Source organism: Dendrobium catenatum, unplaced genomic scaffold, assembly GCF_001605985.2.
Source record: "Dendrobium catenatum unplaced genomic scaffold, ASM160598v2 fragScaff_scaffold_130, whole genome shotgun sequence".
NCBI lineage: Eukaryota > Viridiplantae > Streptophyta > Magnoliopsida > Asparagales > Orchidaceae > Dendrobium > Dendrobium catenatum.
In genome coordinates this window covers 722,564-742,365 of record NW_021318592.1, presented here as the reverse complement: position 1 = coordinate 742,365, position 19,802 = coordinate 722,564, and the positions used below count along the sequence as shown (strand labels likewise).

At 35.5% G+C, this 19,802-nt stretch overlaps 2 protein-coding genes across 2 annotated transcripts; one reads left to right on the top strand and one right to left on the bottom strand.

Annotated features, from left to right (window-relative positions):
• The first annotated feature begins 253 nt into the window (after positions 1–253).
• On the top strand, positions 254–7,712 carry LOC110102291 (RGG repeats nuclear RNA binding protein A-like). Its single transcript, XM_020830565.2, has 6 exons — positions 254–651; positions 738–1,122; positions 1,226–1,367; positions 6,293–6,448; positions 6,529–6,591; positions 7,325–7,712. Exons 1-6 carry the CDS (start codon positions 477–479, stop codon positions 7,511–7,513), a joined length of 1,110 nt encoding a protein of 369 aa, XP_020686224.1. The 5' UTR covers positions 254–476; the 3' UTR covers positions 7,514–7,712.
• A 4,536-nt stretch (positions 7,713–12,248) lies between these two features.
• LOC110102278 (inactive protein kinase SELMODRAFT_444075) lies at positions 12,249–19,413 on the bottom strand. Its single transcript, XM_028698745.1, has 9 exons — positions 19,168–19,413; positions 16,775–16,932; positions 16,596–16,690; positions 15,509–16,446; positions 14,455–14,615; positions 13,406–13,482; positions 13,180–13,327; positions 12,697–12,846; positions 12,249–12,601 (listed from the first exon to the last, which is right to left on the bottom strand). Exons 1-9 carry the CDS (start codon positions 19,352–19,354, stop codon positions 12,554–12,556), a joined length of 1,962 nt encoding a protein of 653 aa, XP_028554578.1. The 5' UTR covers positions 19,355–19,413; the 3' UTR covers positions 12,249–12,553.
• Between the last annotated feature and the right edge of the window lie 389 nt (positions 19,414–19,802).

Here is a 19,802-nt window from a genome sequence, read left to right as displayed (position 1 = left end):
CATGATGAGATATTCTAATTATGATTGAATGAGTTTAAACTAATTTAAAAATTTTCAATTTCAATAAATAATGGGATTAGAGTTAATTTCATCAAAAGGGTTATACATATAATTTTGTTTTATAATAATAAATAATAAAAATATTTACTCATCCAAATATTGATGATCAAATTTCTCTTGCAATTTATACCATGCATTTAAAGGAAACAAAAACAATGGCCAGCCCCAATGTCGGTCGCCCTAATGATAACCACAGCCGTACGAGAGCAGCGAGAAGCGCTCCTATATAAACCTTTGGGCACAAAACCAAACCCTGCTTAGGGTTCTATCAATTTCTTTCAACGCCGCAACCGCAAAATCTGTAGTTTTTTTCTTTGTATCAGACAATCTTCTCCGCAAGATGAAGATTCTACCTGTTCGGCGTAGATGAATCAAATCAAATAAAACTTCTCACAGCTCCATTGCATCCCGTCTACATGGCGACGGCGAACCCTTTCGATCTCCTCGGGGATGACGACAACGACGACCCGTCTCAATTGATCGCTTCGCACCAGCAGAAGCTTTCTGTCAAGAAGCCCGCCCCATCGGTTTCGGCATCTGCTGCCCCTTCGGCAAAGCTTCCTTCGAAGCCCCTTTCTCCAGCACAGGCAGGTGAGTAATAATGATCTACGTCTCGACAACAAAACCTAGAAGAAGTTATCTTTAAATGCTGGTTTTTTGTTGTTTTCGTCTTGTAGTTAGAGAATCGAGGAATAGCAACACAGCGCCGGTGCGCGGTGGTACTGGCCGAGGGGGAAGTGTTCGAGGTGCTGGCTTCGTACAAAATAGGTATTTGGGGGGCCGGAGTACCAATGGATATTCTGTCGGTGTTCCTGCTGAAGATGGCGATGCTAGCAAGGCTTTGGAAAGGGATCGAGGAAGCTACGGATCACCTCGGGAGGCCTTTCGAGGTGGGAGGAATGGAGTGGTCGTTAATGGAAACGCAGAGGAGAGATTTGATCCAGGTCGTCCTCCAAGAAGAGTTTATGAGCGTAGAAGTGGAACTGGGCGAGGGTTTGATGTGAAAAGAGACGGCGCTGGACGTGGCAACTGGGGTACTGCGACTGATGACTTCATCGCACAGTTAAGATCTTTTTTCTTTCTTATGCTTGGACTTTATTGTTGTGAGGTTTTGTGGAGTCTTTGATGCTGCAAATTGGGCTGATTTATTGGGTTTTTGGAGTAGGGAGACGGAGAAAGGTGGCAACCTAAATGAGAAAGATATAGCTTCTGAGAAACTGGTGCAGAAAGAGGGCCAAACAATAGATGCAAGCAAGGATGAAAGAGATGCATCAAATGAAGCAGAAGATAAAAAACAGGAAGATAATGTTTGTCCTTAAATGTCTTTATTTCCTTTTTTGCTATTTGCATAATATTGCTATTTATACTAGAATTCTGGCTAATATAGAACTCCAATTTACTTGAATTTCCTTATATGTCTTTATACTGATATTGATGTTGGAGATATGTGATCAGCTCCCAATTTTTCCTTTAAAACTAATAATTAGCATTCTATTTAACAATCTGCTGTAAACGTTAATTGAATTTTTTATTGAGAACTTTTTCTTGTTTAAATTTATTTGTACCTATAGATGTTAGGCGCAAATTTTGAATTGGCTTAGCTATTACTATTTGTACTATTCTCTTGATAGTATTTTGGACCATTCTATGCTGATCCAACAATAGGAATCCTACAAAGTAAATTTTTTGTTTGTCATTTTAACTATGCTAGTGGACGAGAACATTTTCCTAAAACTTGACAGAAAGAGCAATTACACAAGAAGCCATATAGGAGGACAAGAAGTTGTCTTTGAAGATATTACTAGATTTTTGAAATTGTACTACTGTGAGTTCAGTAGGAGGAAAGTAAGGATTAATGTTAATTTCGGTGTTAGTGATGTTGCTATTATCACTTATGATCATGTTTTGGGGTTATGCTTTCCATAACTTTTATATTTAGTTGCTGATGTTGAGTGTAGTTGGCCCTATTGCCATACCTAACTTCAAGCATAGGTGACGGATGGGGAATGCATTTAGCTTAAGTGCAGGCTTGGAGAGCAATGGTTAATTTGGCTTGATTCTTTATGTAGAAATTCTTGTAAATATTCTTTTTTGATACTGAAGTGAGTTTTAGCTTATGAAAATTAGAGGTCATTTTTTTCCATTAGGGCAATACTAATAATTTTTTTAAAAGATTTTACAAACTGTATAACAAGAGCTTTGTTAGAGAGCTTTTGTAAATTTTAGTTGTTTGAGAAGTTTTAGAATTTTCAAAATTGGTAAAAATCCTTTTCAAGGAGAAAATTTTCTTTCCCTTGGGGGTTTTGCATGGGTATAATTTACAATTTCCTTTGTAGTCGTATATGTTCAATGTTGACGTGTGCTTAAAATTACGTGTTGTACAAAATCCTACAACTGATAATGTCATGTTAGAATCTACTGTAGTTACAATATTTTTATTCATAATGTCATTTAGGAAATCATCTTTCTAGGACAAGTTGTACACTTGTACTTATATCTGATGGCCGTTCCAAAGGGGTCTTGCATCATTCTTGTGTGCAATTGACCAGTTTCCCCCGGCCTATATGCATTTTTGAGTGGCTGCATCATAATATTACTTGTTCATGGAAGTATATATTAGAACAGAAATTTGGAAAGCTGCCATATATAATACAGCCTCACATCTTATTTGCATATAAAAGGCCTTGGAATTAATTGCTTTCTCTGGGAATGCAATACTTTCAGATGATGCCTTACTGAATGGAATTGTTCATCGTGCAACTAATGGGACCTTTACTTCATCACTTTTATGCCCTTATTTTATTTATTTCTTTTTGGTTTGATAATACGCTTAAACCCTTTTAAAAGTGCTTATGTGATAGGAAGTTTGCTATTTGACGTTTGTAATCTGCCATTTTTTAAGGTAATCTAAACTACTTGTGCATGTATTAAGGCCCTTACTACTCATGTTTTGCATCAAAGACTCCACAAAACCTCGGTCGAGAGATCTTAATAACTCTGTATGATTGTGTATTGTACTTAATTCCTTTGTCTATTGAACTGCCAACTCATCAACAGTTTTTTTTTTGTTGGGACAGTGTAGCATAACTCTTTCAAGCATAACATCAAAATTTGTTATTTGTGGATTCTAGTTAACACATTGATGTTGACTTGGATGCTCAGGGATCTCGCTTATGCTATTGGACAAAAGATATTTCCTTCCATTTATTAATTTATAGTTTTTAAAGAAATATTTGATTTTATGTCCCATAAAACTCGAATTTGGAGAATTATGCAATTTTTTTGTTTCTTAGAAAAATATGCCCGAAATTATCCTTCAGATCAAAATACCCTTACTTTTAAACAAACATGCATAACCTTTGCTGAGCATTGTAGCTTCACAACTCTTCGTCTCCCAAGTTCTTTTTTCTATTTCTGGTGTGCGTGTTTGGGTTGCGATGATTTTTCATGGCAATGGTCCATCTCCCTTGATTATCATATTTTCAAGCACATTTATCATACAAATAGCTTTATTTAGTTAGTTGATTTAGGAGAGGGTGGAATTATGAGCAGAAGGAGGCGGTTTTACTATAAACCCTAAACCCTGTTGCATTATAAAGCTTTAATGCCTTTAGATATCATATTATTTATTAGAAACATCTTCAGAATAATGATTGGTCATATTCATATTCCTATTATAAGGTTTATGATAAATCATATTGGAAGATGCTTAAAATAATGATTAACTCTTGGCAAGAAGCTTGTAGATAGAGGAGCAAAGGAGGAAGGAGGAGATTGAGGTAAATGAGGCTGTGCATGCTATTGATATAGCAATTGTGATTCATAGGGTGAAGGAGAAGGGGTAGGAGGTTGAGGATGAGGAGGTGGGGGGCATGGGGGATGCAACCCTATCTTTTCCATAGTGCCTCTAGATATGGAGACTAAGAAGGCAGATGATGAAACCCTACCTCTTGTCATGGTGCCTCTAGATATGGAGGCCAAGAAGGTAAGGGATATAACCTCATCTCTTGCTATAGTATCTCTAGAAATGGAGGTTGAGAATTTAGGCGGTGTTACCCCATCTATAAGATTGATGGGCAATTAGTAGAGAATAAACATAAGTTATGTAAAGATTGTATATAAAATTGATGGGCAATTAGTAGGGAATAAACATAAGTTATGTAAGAGCAAGAGATATTTGATTTAGGATTTCACTAACCTATCTGGGAAGAAGCACTAAGTTGATCCACTCGGCATCAATTGATTGAAGTAGTTATCTACTTTCAAGTCTTGGATATTAGGTGAGGTTATCAACTCTAAGAAGTTAGGGGCGGGCATTGGAGTTGTAGAGTGGTTTCAACAGTTGAATATTTAAACATCATAGTTAGGCAGTAAAGTGAGAATAAATTTTTTTTTTTCATTGAAAGTTTGAGAAATTAATTCATTACAATGACTTCAATTTTTATTTTATTTTAGCATATTGATTTTTTATGATTCTTAATAAGGGAGAGGATATAGAGCTATCCAAAGATATATGGACCAGATATTATATTGTTTCATGAACTATTTGATCAGTGATGCAAAACAACTGTCGTAATGTATAATAAGTCAAGGAGGAAGGACTCTTTCAAGTGGCCTGAAGATATCTTCTTGTATGCTATTGGAGATGACAAATTCCTGGAGTCATTGCATAATGCAGAGTTCATATACTTTCCAATGAACTTTATTTCACTTCATTGGATAGTATATGAGATCTTAATGTCTACAAAGACTAATAAGTTTAATGATTGTGACCCTTCTTGCATCTAGACACAAACTTTGCAGGCCATGTTAATTTCTTTCTGCAAATGCTTCCCTAGGTCACTTGAACGGTCAGACCTAGTTGATGACAGACAGAATACTTGCCTCTAGATCTCCTTGGATTTGGACGAGGGTAACCACATGAGGTTTCCAAAGCTAATTTTATGAAATGTGATCATAATTAAAATAATTCTAGCATATATAAATTGATTAGTTATTTGCATCTTATTTGCAATTGAGAATGTGGAGTATATGCAATACAACACTTCATCTTGATTTCAAAGTAGAATATATTATAAGTTGCATCTGATCTCATATAATTCTATATGGATTGTTTATATGTAGATTTATTTCACAGAAATATTGATGCATAGGTTCATTAGACCATCATGTTTTACATTACATTTGATGCATTATAACAGTTGTGTTTTATTTAATGTGTAAATTTATTCTTTTTATAAAACACATTACATACATTAATTCTTTTATTAAATTAGTGAATGCTGTAATATGGGTGATGTAGATGAATATGTAGTTCATTTTATAGAAAATGGACGGTGTAAAGCGACTGAATTTATAATTTAGTTCATAGGATTGGTATGTTATATATTTTGTGATTGTATTGTCTTAGAAGAACCTTATTCGATCCTATTTGTTGATGATTGCATTGTTGTCTGTATTGTTGTTAATAGTGCTTAATATGTTACTGCAACATATTTATTTTATAAGAACTTTGTTCAAATTTGTTTGAACAACTAATCAAATCTATCTTTGATCATTCATTAATCATGTCAAACTAATAAGCTTTACCTGTTATTTGAATTTATTCGAACTAATGCTCAAACCTATGTAGCCTATCTCATGTAGTGAGATAAAGGCTTGTTGTTGTCATAATGATTAAACCTATATTCTATCCTTCATCGTTCTTGTCAAACAATTTGTGAAGATGTGAAGGCTTGATTTAGTATTTTAATAAATTTCAAGTATTTTATAAATTTCATTGAGAATATTTTTTAAGCATCTTATTCGAATATTTAAAATAATAATCGTACATATCTTCAACCCTTCATTGATCATGTCAAACTATATTCGAAGATGTGTCCAAAAATGGTCGACAAAGTGTTCCTGTAATTTTCAACTATTTTAATAAATTTAAGAGCATCATATTAGCTGTGTTCAAATTTTATTCAACGCTTATTTAACACGTATTCAAAACAACATTGTTACTCTACGATTAAAAGTGAGGGTTGATCCAAAAGGAATTTTTGGACATATTTTCCCTTAAAACAAAACAACCGGCATGTTTTTTGCAAATTTATAAATCAAGGGCTATATAAACTCAAATTTCCCTTCCTAAATCTGCCACCACATTCATCATTTACATCTTTCAAATTTAATTCAGTCTTTACTAGTAGGTCCCTGTGTTAATTGTTTGTGTTATGACTGTGAACAGGAGATGACTCTGGAAGAGTATGAGAAAGTAAGGGAGGAGAAAAGAAAAGCCCTACTGTCAATGAAGGTTGCTGAGAGAAAAGTTCAATTTGATGAGTTTAAGGATATGCAACAACTTTCTATCAAGAAAGGAAATGATGATGTTTTTATCAAACTGGTAATACTCACATAACTCTTTGTTTCCTACACTTATCCATTTATTTCATGACCCTTATTTTGTAAAACTAATTCTCACAGGGTTCTGATAAAGACTTGTCTAAAAGAAAGGAAAATACTGAAAAAGAAGAACGTGCTAAAAAGGTATTTTACTATTTTTTTTGCTTCTCTTGATTTTTTTCCCCTGGGAAAATGGAGAATCATATTGTTTCAATTATATCCTGGAGCTCAACCAAAACAAACAAGAACAACATCATAAAATAAAAGAAGGGATTTTTACTTACATGACACGAAAAACTATTGAAAATACATATTTAACACCTAAATTTCTATATTTATTAATATATCATCTAAAATCTCTTTTTTTCTTCTATTCTATGAGTCCATTGAAGCGACTACATACTTGTATTCATTGTGAAAGGATGCCATTGTCTGGAAAGATAGTCGTTGATAGTGATTTTTGACAGAAGGTTTAAACGGAATGTTAGAATTGATTAAAAGAGGGATTTTAGGCAGTATATTAGTAAATATAGAAATTTAGGTGTTAAATATATTTTTTTTAATAGTTTTAGGTGTTATGTATGTAAAAATCTCATAAAAGAAAGAGAAACAAAATAATATTCTCAATTAGGCTTCGTTTGGGATGACTTTCTTACTACTTCTTGAAACATTTTTTTGTACTAAAAAGTTTTTTTAAGCACTAAGAAAGTCATCCCAAATGAAGTCTTGGGACAGCTTTCTCATTGCTTTCTATAACGGTTTTTTAGCATAAAAAATTCTAATTCAAATTTTTTTTTCATTTTTTCCATTTCAAAGTGATTTATTCCGTATTTTTCTCGGCATTGTTTGTTGATTCTCAGTGATTCTTCTTCTCCAGGCCATAACTATTAATGAGTTTTTAAAACCGACTGAAGGAGACAGGCGCTACAGCCCAGCTGGTTTTGGCCGTGGGAGAGGCCGCGGAGCATTCAGAGGTGGCTATGTTAGTAACAATCTCTCTTCAGCTTCCCAAGCCGCCCCTTTAATTGAAGATCCAACGCAGTTTCCAACTCTTGGTGGGAAGTAAAACTTATACATGTTGAATAAATCTTTTATCTATGTTTTCTTCCACTTCCATGTTTTCTTCCACTTCCATTTTAACGTGCTTGTGGGCATTTATAAACAAATAATCAGGTACTGTATTTGTAAAATATTTTTTTTCTTTAAGTTTTGACTGTAATGGCCTTTGTTGATAAGTCTATTTAATTGGTTTTACTGTGCATGGGGTTCATGAGTTTGTTGGGGCTCCTCCATTGAAGCTTTTAGAAGATGAAATTTGCTTGTCTTTATTGAATTCATTGCCTTGCCTTTGCTTGTATTCCTGTGTTTTGAGGTAAAAATTATTCTGTACGGATGCCGAACGATCATTTGGAGATCGACTAGAATGCATTATGTTACTCTTGCTCGGTACCGCGGCTTGATACTGTTCGGTATTGGGCTTAGTACCGCTGACGTGATTGCACTTGATTTGCCTCTGGCATAGAGCTGTGCCCGGCGTCTGCATAGAACAATTTTCCATTTTGAGTGTTTTTGATCAGTTAATTGGTATCATAAATTGTTTGCGTAGATAAAAAATTGAACTAATTATGTTTTGCTTGAGATCGTTTTTAAGTATTATTTTTTCACTATTTTAAGAAATTTTTGTATTAAAAAATTATTTAATAATAGTAAGAAAATAGTTTCAAATAAGCATCATTTGGGATGATTTTTTTATTATTTTTTAAATTAGTTTTTTAGTATTAATAAATTTCAAAGTAAAATTTTATGCTAAAAAATTGTTTTAGAAAGCATTAAGAAAGTCGCTCAAATAAGGCTTCATTTGAGATGGCTTTTAAACATTGTTTTATTACTTAGGTTTTGTTTGGAATAATTTTTTATCATTAATTTTTTTGCTACTTTTAAGATATTTTTGTTCTAAAAAGTTGTAGAAAATAATAATAAAATTATTTCAAATGAAAATTTAAGCTTTATTTGGGATAATTTTTTTATTATATTTAAAATATTTTTTTAGTAAAATTTTATGAATGAGAAATTGTTATACTAAAAAGCTTCTTATATCCAGAAGCTGTCCCAAATGAAGTTATAGGTTTCGTTTGTAACAGCTTTTTTATTGCTTCTAAAATAATTTTATATTAAAAATCAAAAAGCATGAACACATATTTCCCCTCTCCTTTTTTTGTGAATTTTCCCCCTTTTTATTTCTCTTATTTTTCATTCATTTTTTTCTTTTCCTTTTTTTTTATGTATATATATATTTAATCAATAATGATAGACTAATTAATAAATTTGGCTACTGAAAATTCTATACTAACCAACCATGCTGATTCCTGCTAATGACAAAAGGAAAAAATAAAGATAATCCAAAACAAAATAAATAAAAGAAAAAGAAACTTACTGAACAAACAAAAAAGAAAGATTTTTTTTTTTTTAATGTTGGGGCTATTTGGGGAACAATTATTACGTCCTCTGATCGGACGTAGAGCTACGTTCGGCCGCCAATAACATGTCGCCACGTGCTCATTTTCAATATAAGGCACCCGACAGTCGTTGAGCCAATCATCACCCATCCTACTACGTAGTCGATGTTTTACAATCTTCATTGCAGAAAATGCTCTTTCCACTGTAGCGGTAGCAACTGGTAAAGTCAATGCTAAAATAATGAGTCTATAAACCAGCGGATACACATCATCCTTCTTGAACTTAACAATTTGCTTTGAAAGATCGGCAATACTGTTTAGAGAGGAGAACTCAGCACTGGTACGCATATCAATAATATAAGTTGATAATTGACTTTTAAGAGCCACAAGATCAAATGTAGAAAAATCATTTGGATATAACTCAGCTAAACGTATCAATTTCCTCTCATCATAAGCTTGGAAGGTATCAGTTGGATTTAAGCATGCCACACAAAGAAGCAATTCAGTGCTAGATTCAGAAAAACGATTATTTATCTCTTGAAGTTGCATGTCAACTACAGTATAGAATAGCTCAACACGATAATGATATAAGTTTGTTATTTCTTCACCTCTTCGTACTGTTCGACGACGTGTTTTGTATGTTTCATTCATCTTTGGAACAGTAACTTCAAAAACACTACAAAAATGAGAAACTTCATCTTTGGAACAGTAACTTCAAAAACCTTGCTTTAGAAGAAATCTAACACAGTCAACGACAGCAGACAATAGGATCTGGTATTCTTTTTTATTCTTATCATCTTTACTGAGCCATAAAGTAGGAACACTCTGTAATTTAAGATTTATTAAATCTTCACTTTTCTGTCTTGCTTTGTTGTGAAAATTTCAATGCAAAGAAATCGTTGTTGCAGCCCTCAAACAGTGAAACCCGATAGAGCTTTAAATGCAATTGCAAGCAAATCTGTGTAATAGGATTTAATTATTTAAAGTTCTCAAAATCTATTTTATAAAAAAAAAAAATTATTATGAGCAAATATCAGGGAAAAACAACTATTTTTTCAAGCCATTCTTCTTCCAACACAAACTGCACAATGTTTAACCTAAAGGATCGTCTAGAGAAAATTGATTACACGAACAACCATATTAGCCAGATAATCAGGCGAAACACATTCTATGCAAGGGAAAAAAAACCAGTTTTTCTTACTGCCCTAACGCAGAGCTCGGACATTGAAATGAACAACAAACAAATTTAAACACTTGCTTTACTCAGACAGATCAAAAGGTAAATAAAGATAGAATGGCCGAATGGGGGAAACCAGAGAAAAACAAATTCCCTTCTGAACTTTCAATGAGAAAAAAAAAAACGCATTTCCAGATTTCCTGCTTCAACCGTTCGACGTTCAACGCCTCTTGCTTGCGGTTACACCTGACCATGCCTCTTCCATCTCATGAAAATATGATTTTAGTTCAGTTATGCAAAAGATTTTGAGATTACCTCAGGTCCTCTAGCTCAAACGGCTTCTTCTTCACGATCGCCAAAAGCGGAAGAACAACGATATTGGGGCTGGCGGCTCAAGCTGCTCCGATCTTTTTTTTTTGGGGGCGAAATAGGGCAAAATAGGCTGTTGGGAAGAAAATGTCTAAACTACCCTTGAGTTTAAAAAAATTTGAGGGTGGGCAATTGCCCACCCTCACGATAGCATAGGTCGGCTTCTTCTCCACGATCGCCAAAAGCGGAAGAACAGCGATATTGGGGCTGGCGGCTCAAGCTGCTCCGATCTTTTTTTTTTGGGGGCGAAATAGGGCAAAATAGGCTGTTGGGAAGAAAATGCCTAAACTACCCTTGATTTTAAAAAAAATTGAGGGTTTGCCCACCCTCACGGTAGCATAGGTCCGCCCCTGCAGTGGGCAGATCATCGGATTTTATATGGCTGAATTGTGATGGGAGCTGCCGAGGATGAACCGCCGAATCGATTTAGGGATGGAGGCAGAGTTGGGCTGATCTCGACGGGATCGGCTTGTGATGGCGATGGTGCCGTCTAATCTGGAGACCGCGGGGATCTATAAGGCGAACGACGGCAGATGTTCTTGGCGGCTGCGGGAGCGACAAGGCGGATTACGCTGATGCCGGAGATAGATTTGGCGAATGACGACGACGACGGTTAAGTGTCACTTTTTATTTAAATTTCTTGGGTTATGGCATCTCCAACCGAAAATCTTATTTTTCACTCCAAAATACAGTGAAATCAAAAAGTGTCCTGATTCATCTCCAATCAAACGTCATTTTGCCCCCTAACCGCTCGTCAAGGATTTAAAAAAACGCACGTGCGAGAACCCAAAAAACAGCGGGTCGGGTCGGCGACTTTTCTTCATGCTACGTGGCGCTAAAATATTGGTGGCCGAACGTAGAGGAGCGTACGTTCACTGGACCGAATAAAAGTTCCTGTTTGGGGGCAATGGGCCTTGATCGGGGCAAATTATTACGACCGGTGACCGGACGGACATCCAATCCAGACGCGTCACGTCACCAAAATACACTGAGACCCGGTGTATTTGGGTGACGTGGCGCGTCTGAATTGGTGTCCAGACGAATATGGACACCGGATGTAATAATTTGCCAAACGATTTCCGAGAGTGCCAAAGCAGTTTCGACAGGATGTGGATTTGAACAAATGATTTTGACTTAATTTTTTTTTATATATAAATCAGCAAATGATAATAAAAATATATCACTATTATTCATTTGATCATTTCAGAATGTGACTAGAAGAGTATAATTTTGAGCTTCGACTCGTGCATTTTCTCTGCTTTTTTTTTTGTCTTGGAAAACACGCCGATCTTTAGCGCGACTTTAGTTGATCAAATCAACAGTCTTTTTTGGGTATTGACGACGTTCTGGATGCAACGGTGAAGTCTGTTTTGCAATCGGATGTAAACATCAATTCCCTCGATTTGTGTGTCGTTGCCTCAGGATCCATGTGTTTCGTCGGGCGTTACCAATAGAGCAAGTTTATAGTGATTTTTGGATATCGGCATGTTATGAACACAACGGCGAAATCCGTTTTACGATTGGACGTCATTTGGGCGACGTCGCACGTCAATTTCGAGTGTCGGTCGTCCTTTTGAACCGATCTTGTCCGATTTGACTGCGATGAGTCCTCTCTTAGGCGAACTCATGGTCCTGATTGCAACAGCACAATCCATTTGGCAATCTGAGATCGTTTGACCCTTCAAGTAATGCATCGCATCGACGCGCACATTGCTTCATTCACCGATTTTGTCCCTTTTGGGCGTGGTTTGATGTGTAGAGGTCAACATTATCATAGCAAGACAACTTACATAGATAAATTTGATGATAAGATGAAGAAAATGAGTGTGATTCCAGTTAAGAATGCTAAATTTATGATGAATATAAAGCATAAAATGGACACCAATTGATTAGCCATCCTAATATAAGCTATATATATTTTACACTCCAATAAATACTACATAGCATTAGAATATATTACACCCAAAAAAAATTTAAAAATATTTCTCTACAGTCCCACACATTATTTGAATCACTCTGATAGATGAAATAGTTGCCATGATGCTATTATTCCAGGTGATCTGATGGTCTTTACGCACTCCTTTTTTACTACATTAATGGGGATTTAAGTTCTTTGTTCTATGAAACAATCACCCTCCAGTATCCTGAGTACCTGCATTTTACAATTTTTTTCTCAGAAAAATTTCACTGGCATTTTCTGTTTTGCAATTTCTAGATTATATGTTCTACAATCTGCGATTTACTTGCCTGAGACATACGGGGCCTAGCATGTGGATTTCTATTGATGCATAGAGATGCAACATGCAACATACAAAGTGCCTCTTGCTCAGAGTAATTGTTTCTGAGATCTGGATCTATTAGATCTTTGATGGCATATTTGTCCAATAATGGCCGAATCTGAACTCAAAAATGGGATAAAAATTGGAAGTTACTTTCTGATTTTGTAGAAAAAATCTAAACAAGAGAAGCATGTTCTGTGCGGACATCACTACTACGAGCAATTATTCTGTGCGGACATCGGATGGTTCTCCTGTCCGGCTACGTGCTCGGTACCTAGCGGTATTGAACGGTACCGAGCTCAGTACATTTTTGGGGTGACATGATGCATTTTTATTGGTCTCCGAACGAATCCAGACGCCGCACGTAATAATTTTTCCACTACTACTTAATAGTTTTCAGTAATTTCTGTATGGTGTAAAATGCATGTAACTTGTGTATAGGAGTACTAACCCATTCGGTGAGACGATGCTGACCCTTTGGTCTTTTAATATCCATAGCTCTTCTGCCAGTTAAAAGCTCCAGAAGTACCACTCCGAAGGAATATACATCAGCTTTTTCAGTAATGTGGACATTCTGAGTGTATTCTGGTGCCATATACCTGGATATGACTGAGTGAGAAAATTATAACTACTTAAATTTATCAAGAAGGTAACAGTAATGGTAATCCAGGCTTTACCCAAAGGAGCCAATAACTTGTGTTTCCTCATCAAGACCTCCATCGGGTTTCCTTCTTGCCAGGCCAAAGTCTCCAACCTTGGAAAACAAAATGTTGGCCTTGTTGCATGAGTCATCAACTTTTGCAAAAGCAACTTCAGAACATATAACATCTATCATGACAGAAAACCGATTGTGGCCTTTCAAGTTTCAAACCTAATTTCTGATGTCACCAATATAAAAATGGCAAAAAAGAAAAACTATTTTTATTTTTATTTTTATTTTCTGTTGGGGGTAAGGCAAATCATCATCAATATCTAGAGAAGAGCTGGGCAAGAACACAATAATCAATTTATCATTATGTTTCTTCATCTCAGTTACAGCAATAGAGAAGATATGTTAGTCTTCATAGATTACCCGAGCACAATCTCATATTTAGATGCAAGAAGTTTCAAGCACAACATCAATGTTGAGAATCATACCTTCTTTGGAAAACAATGGGGGGGGGAGAGAGAGAGAGAGAGAGAGAGAGAGAGAGAGAGAGAGAGAGAGAGAGACTTATGGAGGAGGTTTTGGCTACCTTGGGGTCAAGTTTGAGGAGAGATTGGAAATCTTAGAAATTTCTAGAGTTAGACAGAGGAAGAATAGTGTAGAGAGGAGAGAAAATGGAGCATAAAATCTAATGTAGTACCCAAAGTCACAACTCATATGGGTCATCAAGAAATTAAAAAGTGTGCATGTAGTGCCGATCAAGTTGCAAAACCTTTTTAATTTAGTTGAACCATCTAGTATTAATTAAGTTGGGTGTTGATCAAGGGCCAAACAAAGGCAAGCATAAGTTGCGAGTTAATCCCTTCAGCCTAGGCTTTTTGTTTTGCTCGGGTTTATCCATCTGATTTAGCTAATGACAACTATAGCAACAAAGCTGGGTCAAAATCAATTTTCTAAAAAAATGACAACATTATTACACATATTACTTAAGTAACTTGCATAATACACAGAAAAAGAAAATAAATTAGACAATCAAACAAAAATTCTTTCAAGCTTAATAGGCTCTCATAATAAGCTTACCAGTGCTTCGAAATCATGTGTAATTAGAATGTTATTTGGTCTCATGTCTTGGTGGATTATGCAACCAACTCTGCACTCTTCATGAAGGTACTTCAGTCCGCGAGCAGTACCAACCGCAATTTTTCGCCTCGTAGCCCATTCCAATGTTCTTTGATTAAAACCTAGAGCAAAGTTATCAAGTGAAAAGTAATTTACATAATCTTAGCATAGTAGTAAACAAAGACCAAATCTTGTTAGTTACATATAATTTTTCTCTAAAGAGCAATGTATAAATCATACTATAAGGGGATTCTGCCTGTCTTTCCTGTAAGCAATTTCACCCTCTTGTATGTTCAGCAGAAGTAAATCCTCATCAGTATGACACTAACATGAAATATAGATCTTCCTTCCATTTAGCAAGTCAACTTTCATAAAAAATATCTTTACTTTGATTCATATTCCAAATCAATCCTAAGCAAGATATTGAATAAAACAAACACCTTTAACAATAAAGCAGCAACAAAAACAACAACAACATCAAGCCTTTATCCCATTACGTGGGGTCGGATACATGAATTCTCTATTGTGTCCTATTAAAAGTCAAATTATCGTTTAAATCTAATAAAGAAAGATCATTTCTAATGTTTTATAACCAAGTTTTTTTAGGTCTGCCTCTACCTTTCTTAATATAAGTCAAATCTAATACATCTACTTTCCTAACCGGTTCATCGGAAGGCTGCTGTTTTATGTGTCCCATCTAAGGCGACTCTCTCTAATCTTATCTTCTACATGAGCTACTCAAACCTTTTCACGTATATGCTCATTTCGTATCCTATCTCTAAGGGTAGATCCACTCATCTCTAAGGGTAAACACCTTTATCAATACTAATATTAAAACCAAAAAAAAAAAAAGCTTTCTGAGAGGAAATCTGATCAATCCCTTTGGAACATACAGTCTAAACCATCGAGATTTTCAAAATATCTAGTTCGGTGCTTACTGTCTAACATGCATGAATTTCCTCCCATATAGCCTAATGAAATCAACCTAATATTGTCAAAAAACATATATAATTACCATGTAAATGGAAATTCAGAGATCCGTTGCATACATATTCATAAACCAACAACCTTCTATCACTCTCCACACAGAAACCGATTAGCTTCACGACATTACGGTGCTGAGCACAGCTTAGAACTTCCACTTCTGACCAGAACTCAGTATCTCCTTGAGAACTAGCCAGCTTGTGTTGCTTAACTGCAACCACATGTCCATCAGGTAAGACACCTCTGTGCACAAAGCCAAATCCACCCTCAGCCAAAAAGTTATCTCGAGAAAATCCTCCCGTTGCAAGACTCAACTCAGCATAACTGAATGATTTGGGAGGCTTCCCAATTACAGTTGCCTTGTGTTTACAAATTGAACATAAAGGAGGAGGTCCTAAAGATGTATTTCTTGATATTTCAATATCTTCTCCAAGATCTGCTGTATGGTCTACATTATGTATTCCAGCTTCTATGTCAAGTTTGCAGAACTTATACATCAAAGCTCTTTGCATGTAATAGTCCTCTCTATTAAATTTTAGTGAGAGTTCCTTTGTCTTCATCAATCTTTTATCAGTATCATGGCGAAGTTCCATCAATGCATAAAGCCACAATGTTGTTAAAGGACTTTGGCGTTTACAGACAGATTCAGAGCTACTTACAGTAGGACAACCATCATCCAACTTCACTTTAGATAAAAGACATGGTGAGCTTGCTTCAGAGATTGTTCCGACAGTATTAGTTAATTGCTTCATAACTCGCCCTTCAGTACTGTTTTTATGATCTGGAGTAAGCTTTAGCATCCTTGTAGAAGGTTTATCTAACACGGAAGGCAATGGATAAAACGCATGGGGCTTTCTCTCAGCTTCCCGCAGTAGATCAAAGCGAAGAATCTCTGGCTGATTTTGCTTCATAATCACAATGTTGCATTGAAGCTCTTCCATGCATTTCTTCTCCTCGTACTCGAGCTGTCTATACACCAATGGTGTTGATGATGAAAAGAAAAGACTATGAACATAAAATAAGGAAAACAGAGAAGATCCCAACTTGTTTTGATAGCTAAAATTCTAAAGAAACAAACAAGTTTGGCAAAATCTAATGAAGAAATGCTTAATGATTACTTGTCCAACACTACCCAGGTTGCTTGAACTCTTCTGGATTCAGCTGCAATTGCTCCACAATGTGATCCGGAAATGATCTTTATCTTAATTTTCGTCTACAGGAAAATGAAAGATGAAGGCATACAAGTTAGAAAAGATGATGATAGAAAAGGAATTTAGCGATATGTTGATGAACAAACCTTGCTCGGATCATATATACTGCGCAGTTGAAATATCATATGGGAACATAAATCAGCTAAATCATACTTGAAGCTGGAAGTAGTAACAGAGGTCTTTGACTCCTTGCATCCGCTAGTACAATCTCCCGATAAGCGGGGAAAACTCCATTGTTTTCTGCCTGATTGTGAAGATGAACACGGAAAAAAATTTAGTTTTTAAAACATAGGAACCGTTTGGGATAACATCTATTTATTTTTGGTTTTTATTTTATTTTATTTGTATTTTAACATAAAATAATATTTATTTAGTGCCTTTAAAATATTTTTTTTATTTTAATTAAATATCAAATACGTTAATTTATACGAGGTAGGAGAGTGATGGCAGCCGACGAGGTGATGACATAGATGGTGATCGATGGTGTTAGTTTTGTGTGAATCAATCAACCAGCTTGTATTGTTGACCTAATATTTAATTATGTCAATCAAGCTAGTCGCGGGGGGGTGGGGACAGAACGGAGCACCATAGTGCTCCAAACCCTTCCATTGCGATGCTACAACTCAAGTTGGAGATATGAACTTTTATTTGGTCCGGTGAACAGACGTAGAGCTACGTTCGGCCGGCGCTGAGATCGCGCCACGTAGCATGCACAAAATCACATATTTGTTGGAGACAAAACTTTTATTTGGAGATATGAACTTTTATTTGGTCCGATGAACAGACGTAGAGCTACGTTCGGCCGGCACTGAGATCGCGCCACGTAGCATGCACAAAATCACATATTTGTCGATTTTGGTCGGCAATAACGAGAAATACCATTATGTGAAGACAAATACTGAGCAATACCGAGCAATATCGAGTAATACCGAGCAATACAGAGAAATACCGAGTTTTTTTTAGAAAAACTCGGTATTACTCGGTATTGGTCTTCACAGAGCAGTATTTCTCGTTATTGCCAAGCAATACCGAACAAATACCGAGTAACTTAGTAGTGACCGCACGTAGAGCTACGTCCGGTCACCGTACGTAATAATTGTTCTGGAGATAGAGAGTTGAGTGCTATGACAATCCAAACCTGGAGCCATGGCAACGAGTTGGGCTAGACAGTTTTCTTTCTTGTTTTTTATGTTTAACTTTAAAGGTTAAGTCGCTTGGGGTAGATTTTTTGAGTGTTTCATTATTAGTACTGTGTAGAACAGTGCAAGAGTAATGAGAGATAGGGGAGAGAGAGAGAGAGAGAGAGAGAGAGAGAGAGAGAGAGAGATTTGTACAACTTCTCCCAATTTTCAAAATTTTCACATTAAATCCTAATATTCTTTCTTTTCATATATATATATATATTTGTGTTTGTTGCATGATTTTATTCCCAACAACCACTGATGGAAGTCACTAGTGGGGGTGACGACAGTGGTCACAGGTACTGGTGCCAGTCGGCTAGTTGTAGTTGTTCTTAAAAACATTCAAAATAACTTTAAGTGTTCTAAAAAATAATTTAATTTATTAAAAAAAACAAAATAAATATATTTTTAAAAAAATAGAATTGATCCCAAATAAATCTTAATTAATTCATAAATTGAAGGCCATAGGCACAATATTTCAGATGTTTTTCCATGCAGCATAAAAATTATCCGATAAAATGAGAGCAAGTCTCTGCAATATTCATCAGCAGAGCTTCATATAACTATGAAGTACCAAGGAAGCATGTCGATTTGTTGCTTCTCTTCCTATGTGGAATATTAGCAATTGCAAGGTTAAATAACTTTTTTTTTTAGTTGAATGGCATATATGCACAAAAACATATAATTCATGTCTTAACCATCAAAGAAAATGAACTGTTTAAACTTCTCATAATCATAGATGATGAGAACAAAAGCTTTCAACAAAAAAAAAGAACATATTAAGGGGCTGTTTGGTAGCTGGATTTAGGTCGGATTTGTGAGAAATCCAGCCAAACGGCCTAAAGTGCAAAGCCAAATCTCACGACAAATGAAAGCCGCAATAGACGGAAAATTCGGCCTTTTCCTGGTAAATCCAGGATTTCCAAAATCCTGTTTTTTGTAGGATTTACAAAATCCATTGCCCGAAAGGAAGAGTCCGCTCATTAAATTGGCTCTACATCCAAACAATTACATGGTATTTAATAGGATTAATCATGAATGTTACCAAACAAATTTCAAGATTTAGGTCCCTCAGGATTTTCAAAATTCAAATTTAGAAGATTTACAAAATCTACTTGAATCAAATCCTGGTTGCTACCAAAACATAAAAAATAACAAGTCATGGCTTCTCTGAAAGATACATATATATGTGATTAACAAAAGAACAGAACTCCAAAACTATATGAAACTCAGTAGCAATCAAATCAAACAAATGCAAGAAATAAAGCATATGCGTAGAAGAATCACAAGAAAAACACCTGAACTGTGTGGAAAAACCACAAGAAGCAAAGTTATTCGATCACCGGGCTGAACAACATGGGTTAAAGCCCATTCCAACGCAGCTCTTGGCACTTCCTTGGAAGCCTTAACGGCTACCACAACCCTCTCTTTCTGGCAAAACTCGTCATCTATTTTCCCCCTCTTCTGCTGCAGAACTGAGGTCATTCCTTAATCCCTCAGCTCAAAGAAAACTTCCTTTCTTCGAACAATAAAGGAAGGTAGAATGCTCAATTCCAGCAACAAGAACGCTCTGCAAGATTCAACTGCTGTTGAATCCAAACCAACTGAAATTGGAAGAGAAGAGAAGAGACGAAAAACATACCGGTTTAGTTCTCTCTCGCCTTCTTCTTCCTACCTCCCCGCGCAAGAACAAAATTGAAAGAGCGAGCTCTCTTTCTCCATTGTAGTATTGGAGGAAGATATATAACTATTAGGGGGAATTTACTTACAAAAGATTGAATTATATATATGTAAATTAATATTAGTAATGATATTTTAGATGTTATATAAATAAATATAATAATTTAGGTATTATATATGTAAATAAAAATAATATGTATAGAAATCCTTCTAAAATTTATCAATAACATTACTTCTCTTAGTTTTATTTTAT

Bases quoted from the DNA above. Each gene is read 5' to 3' on its own strand.
- LOC110102291 (XM_020830565.2), top strand. From the start codon at position 477: ATGGCGACGGCGAACCCTTTCGATCTCCTCGGGGATGACGACAACGAC. The intron at 6,449-6,528 runs GTAATACTCACA...TAATTCTCACAG, and splicing joins ATGATGTTTTTATCAAACTG to GGTTCTGATAAAGACTTGTC. The intron at 6,592-7,324 runs GTATTTTACTAT...CTTCTTCTCCAG, and splicing joins AAGAAGAACGTGCTAAAAAG to GCCATAACTATTAATGAGTT.
- LOC110102278 (XM_028698745.1), bottom strand. From the start codon at position 19,354: ATGACCTCAGTTCTGCAGCAGAAGAGGGGGAAAATAGATGACGAGTTT. The intron at 16,933-19,167 runs GTGTTTTTCTTG...CTTCACAATCAG, and splicing joins GGTTTTTCCACACAGTTCAG to GCAGAAAACAATGGAGTTTT. The intron at 13,483-14,454 runs GTAAGCTTATTA...TTGTTTTCCAAG, and splicing joins CACATGATTTCGAAGCACTG to GTTGGAGACTTTGGCCTGGC.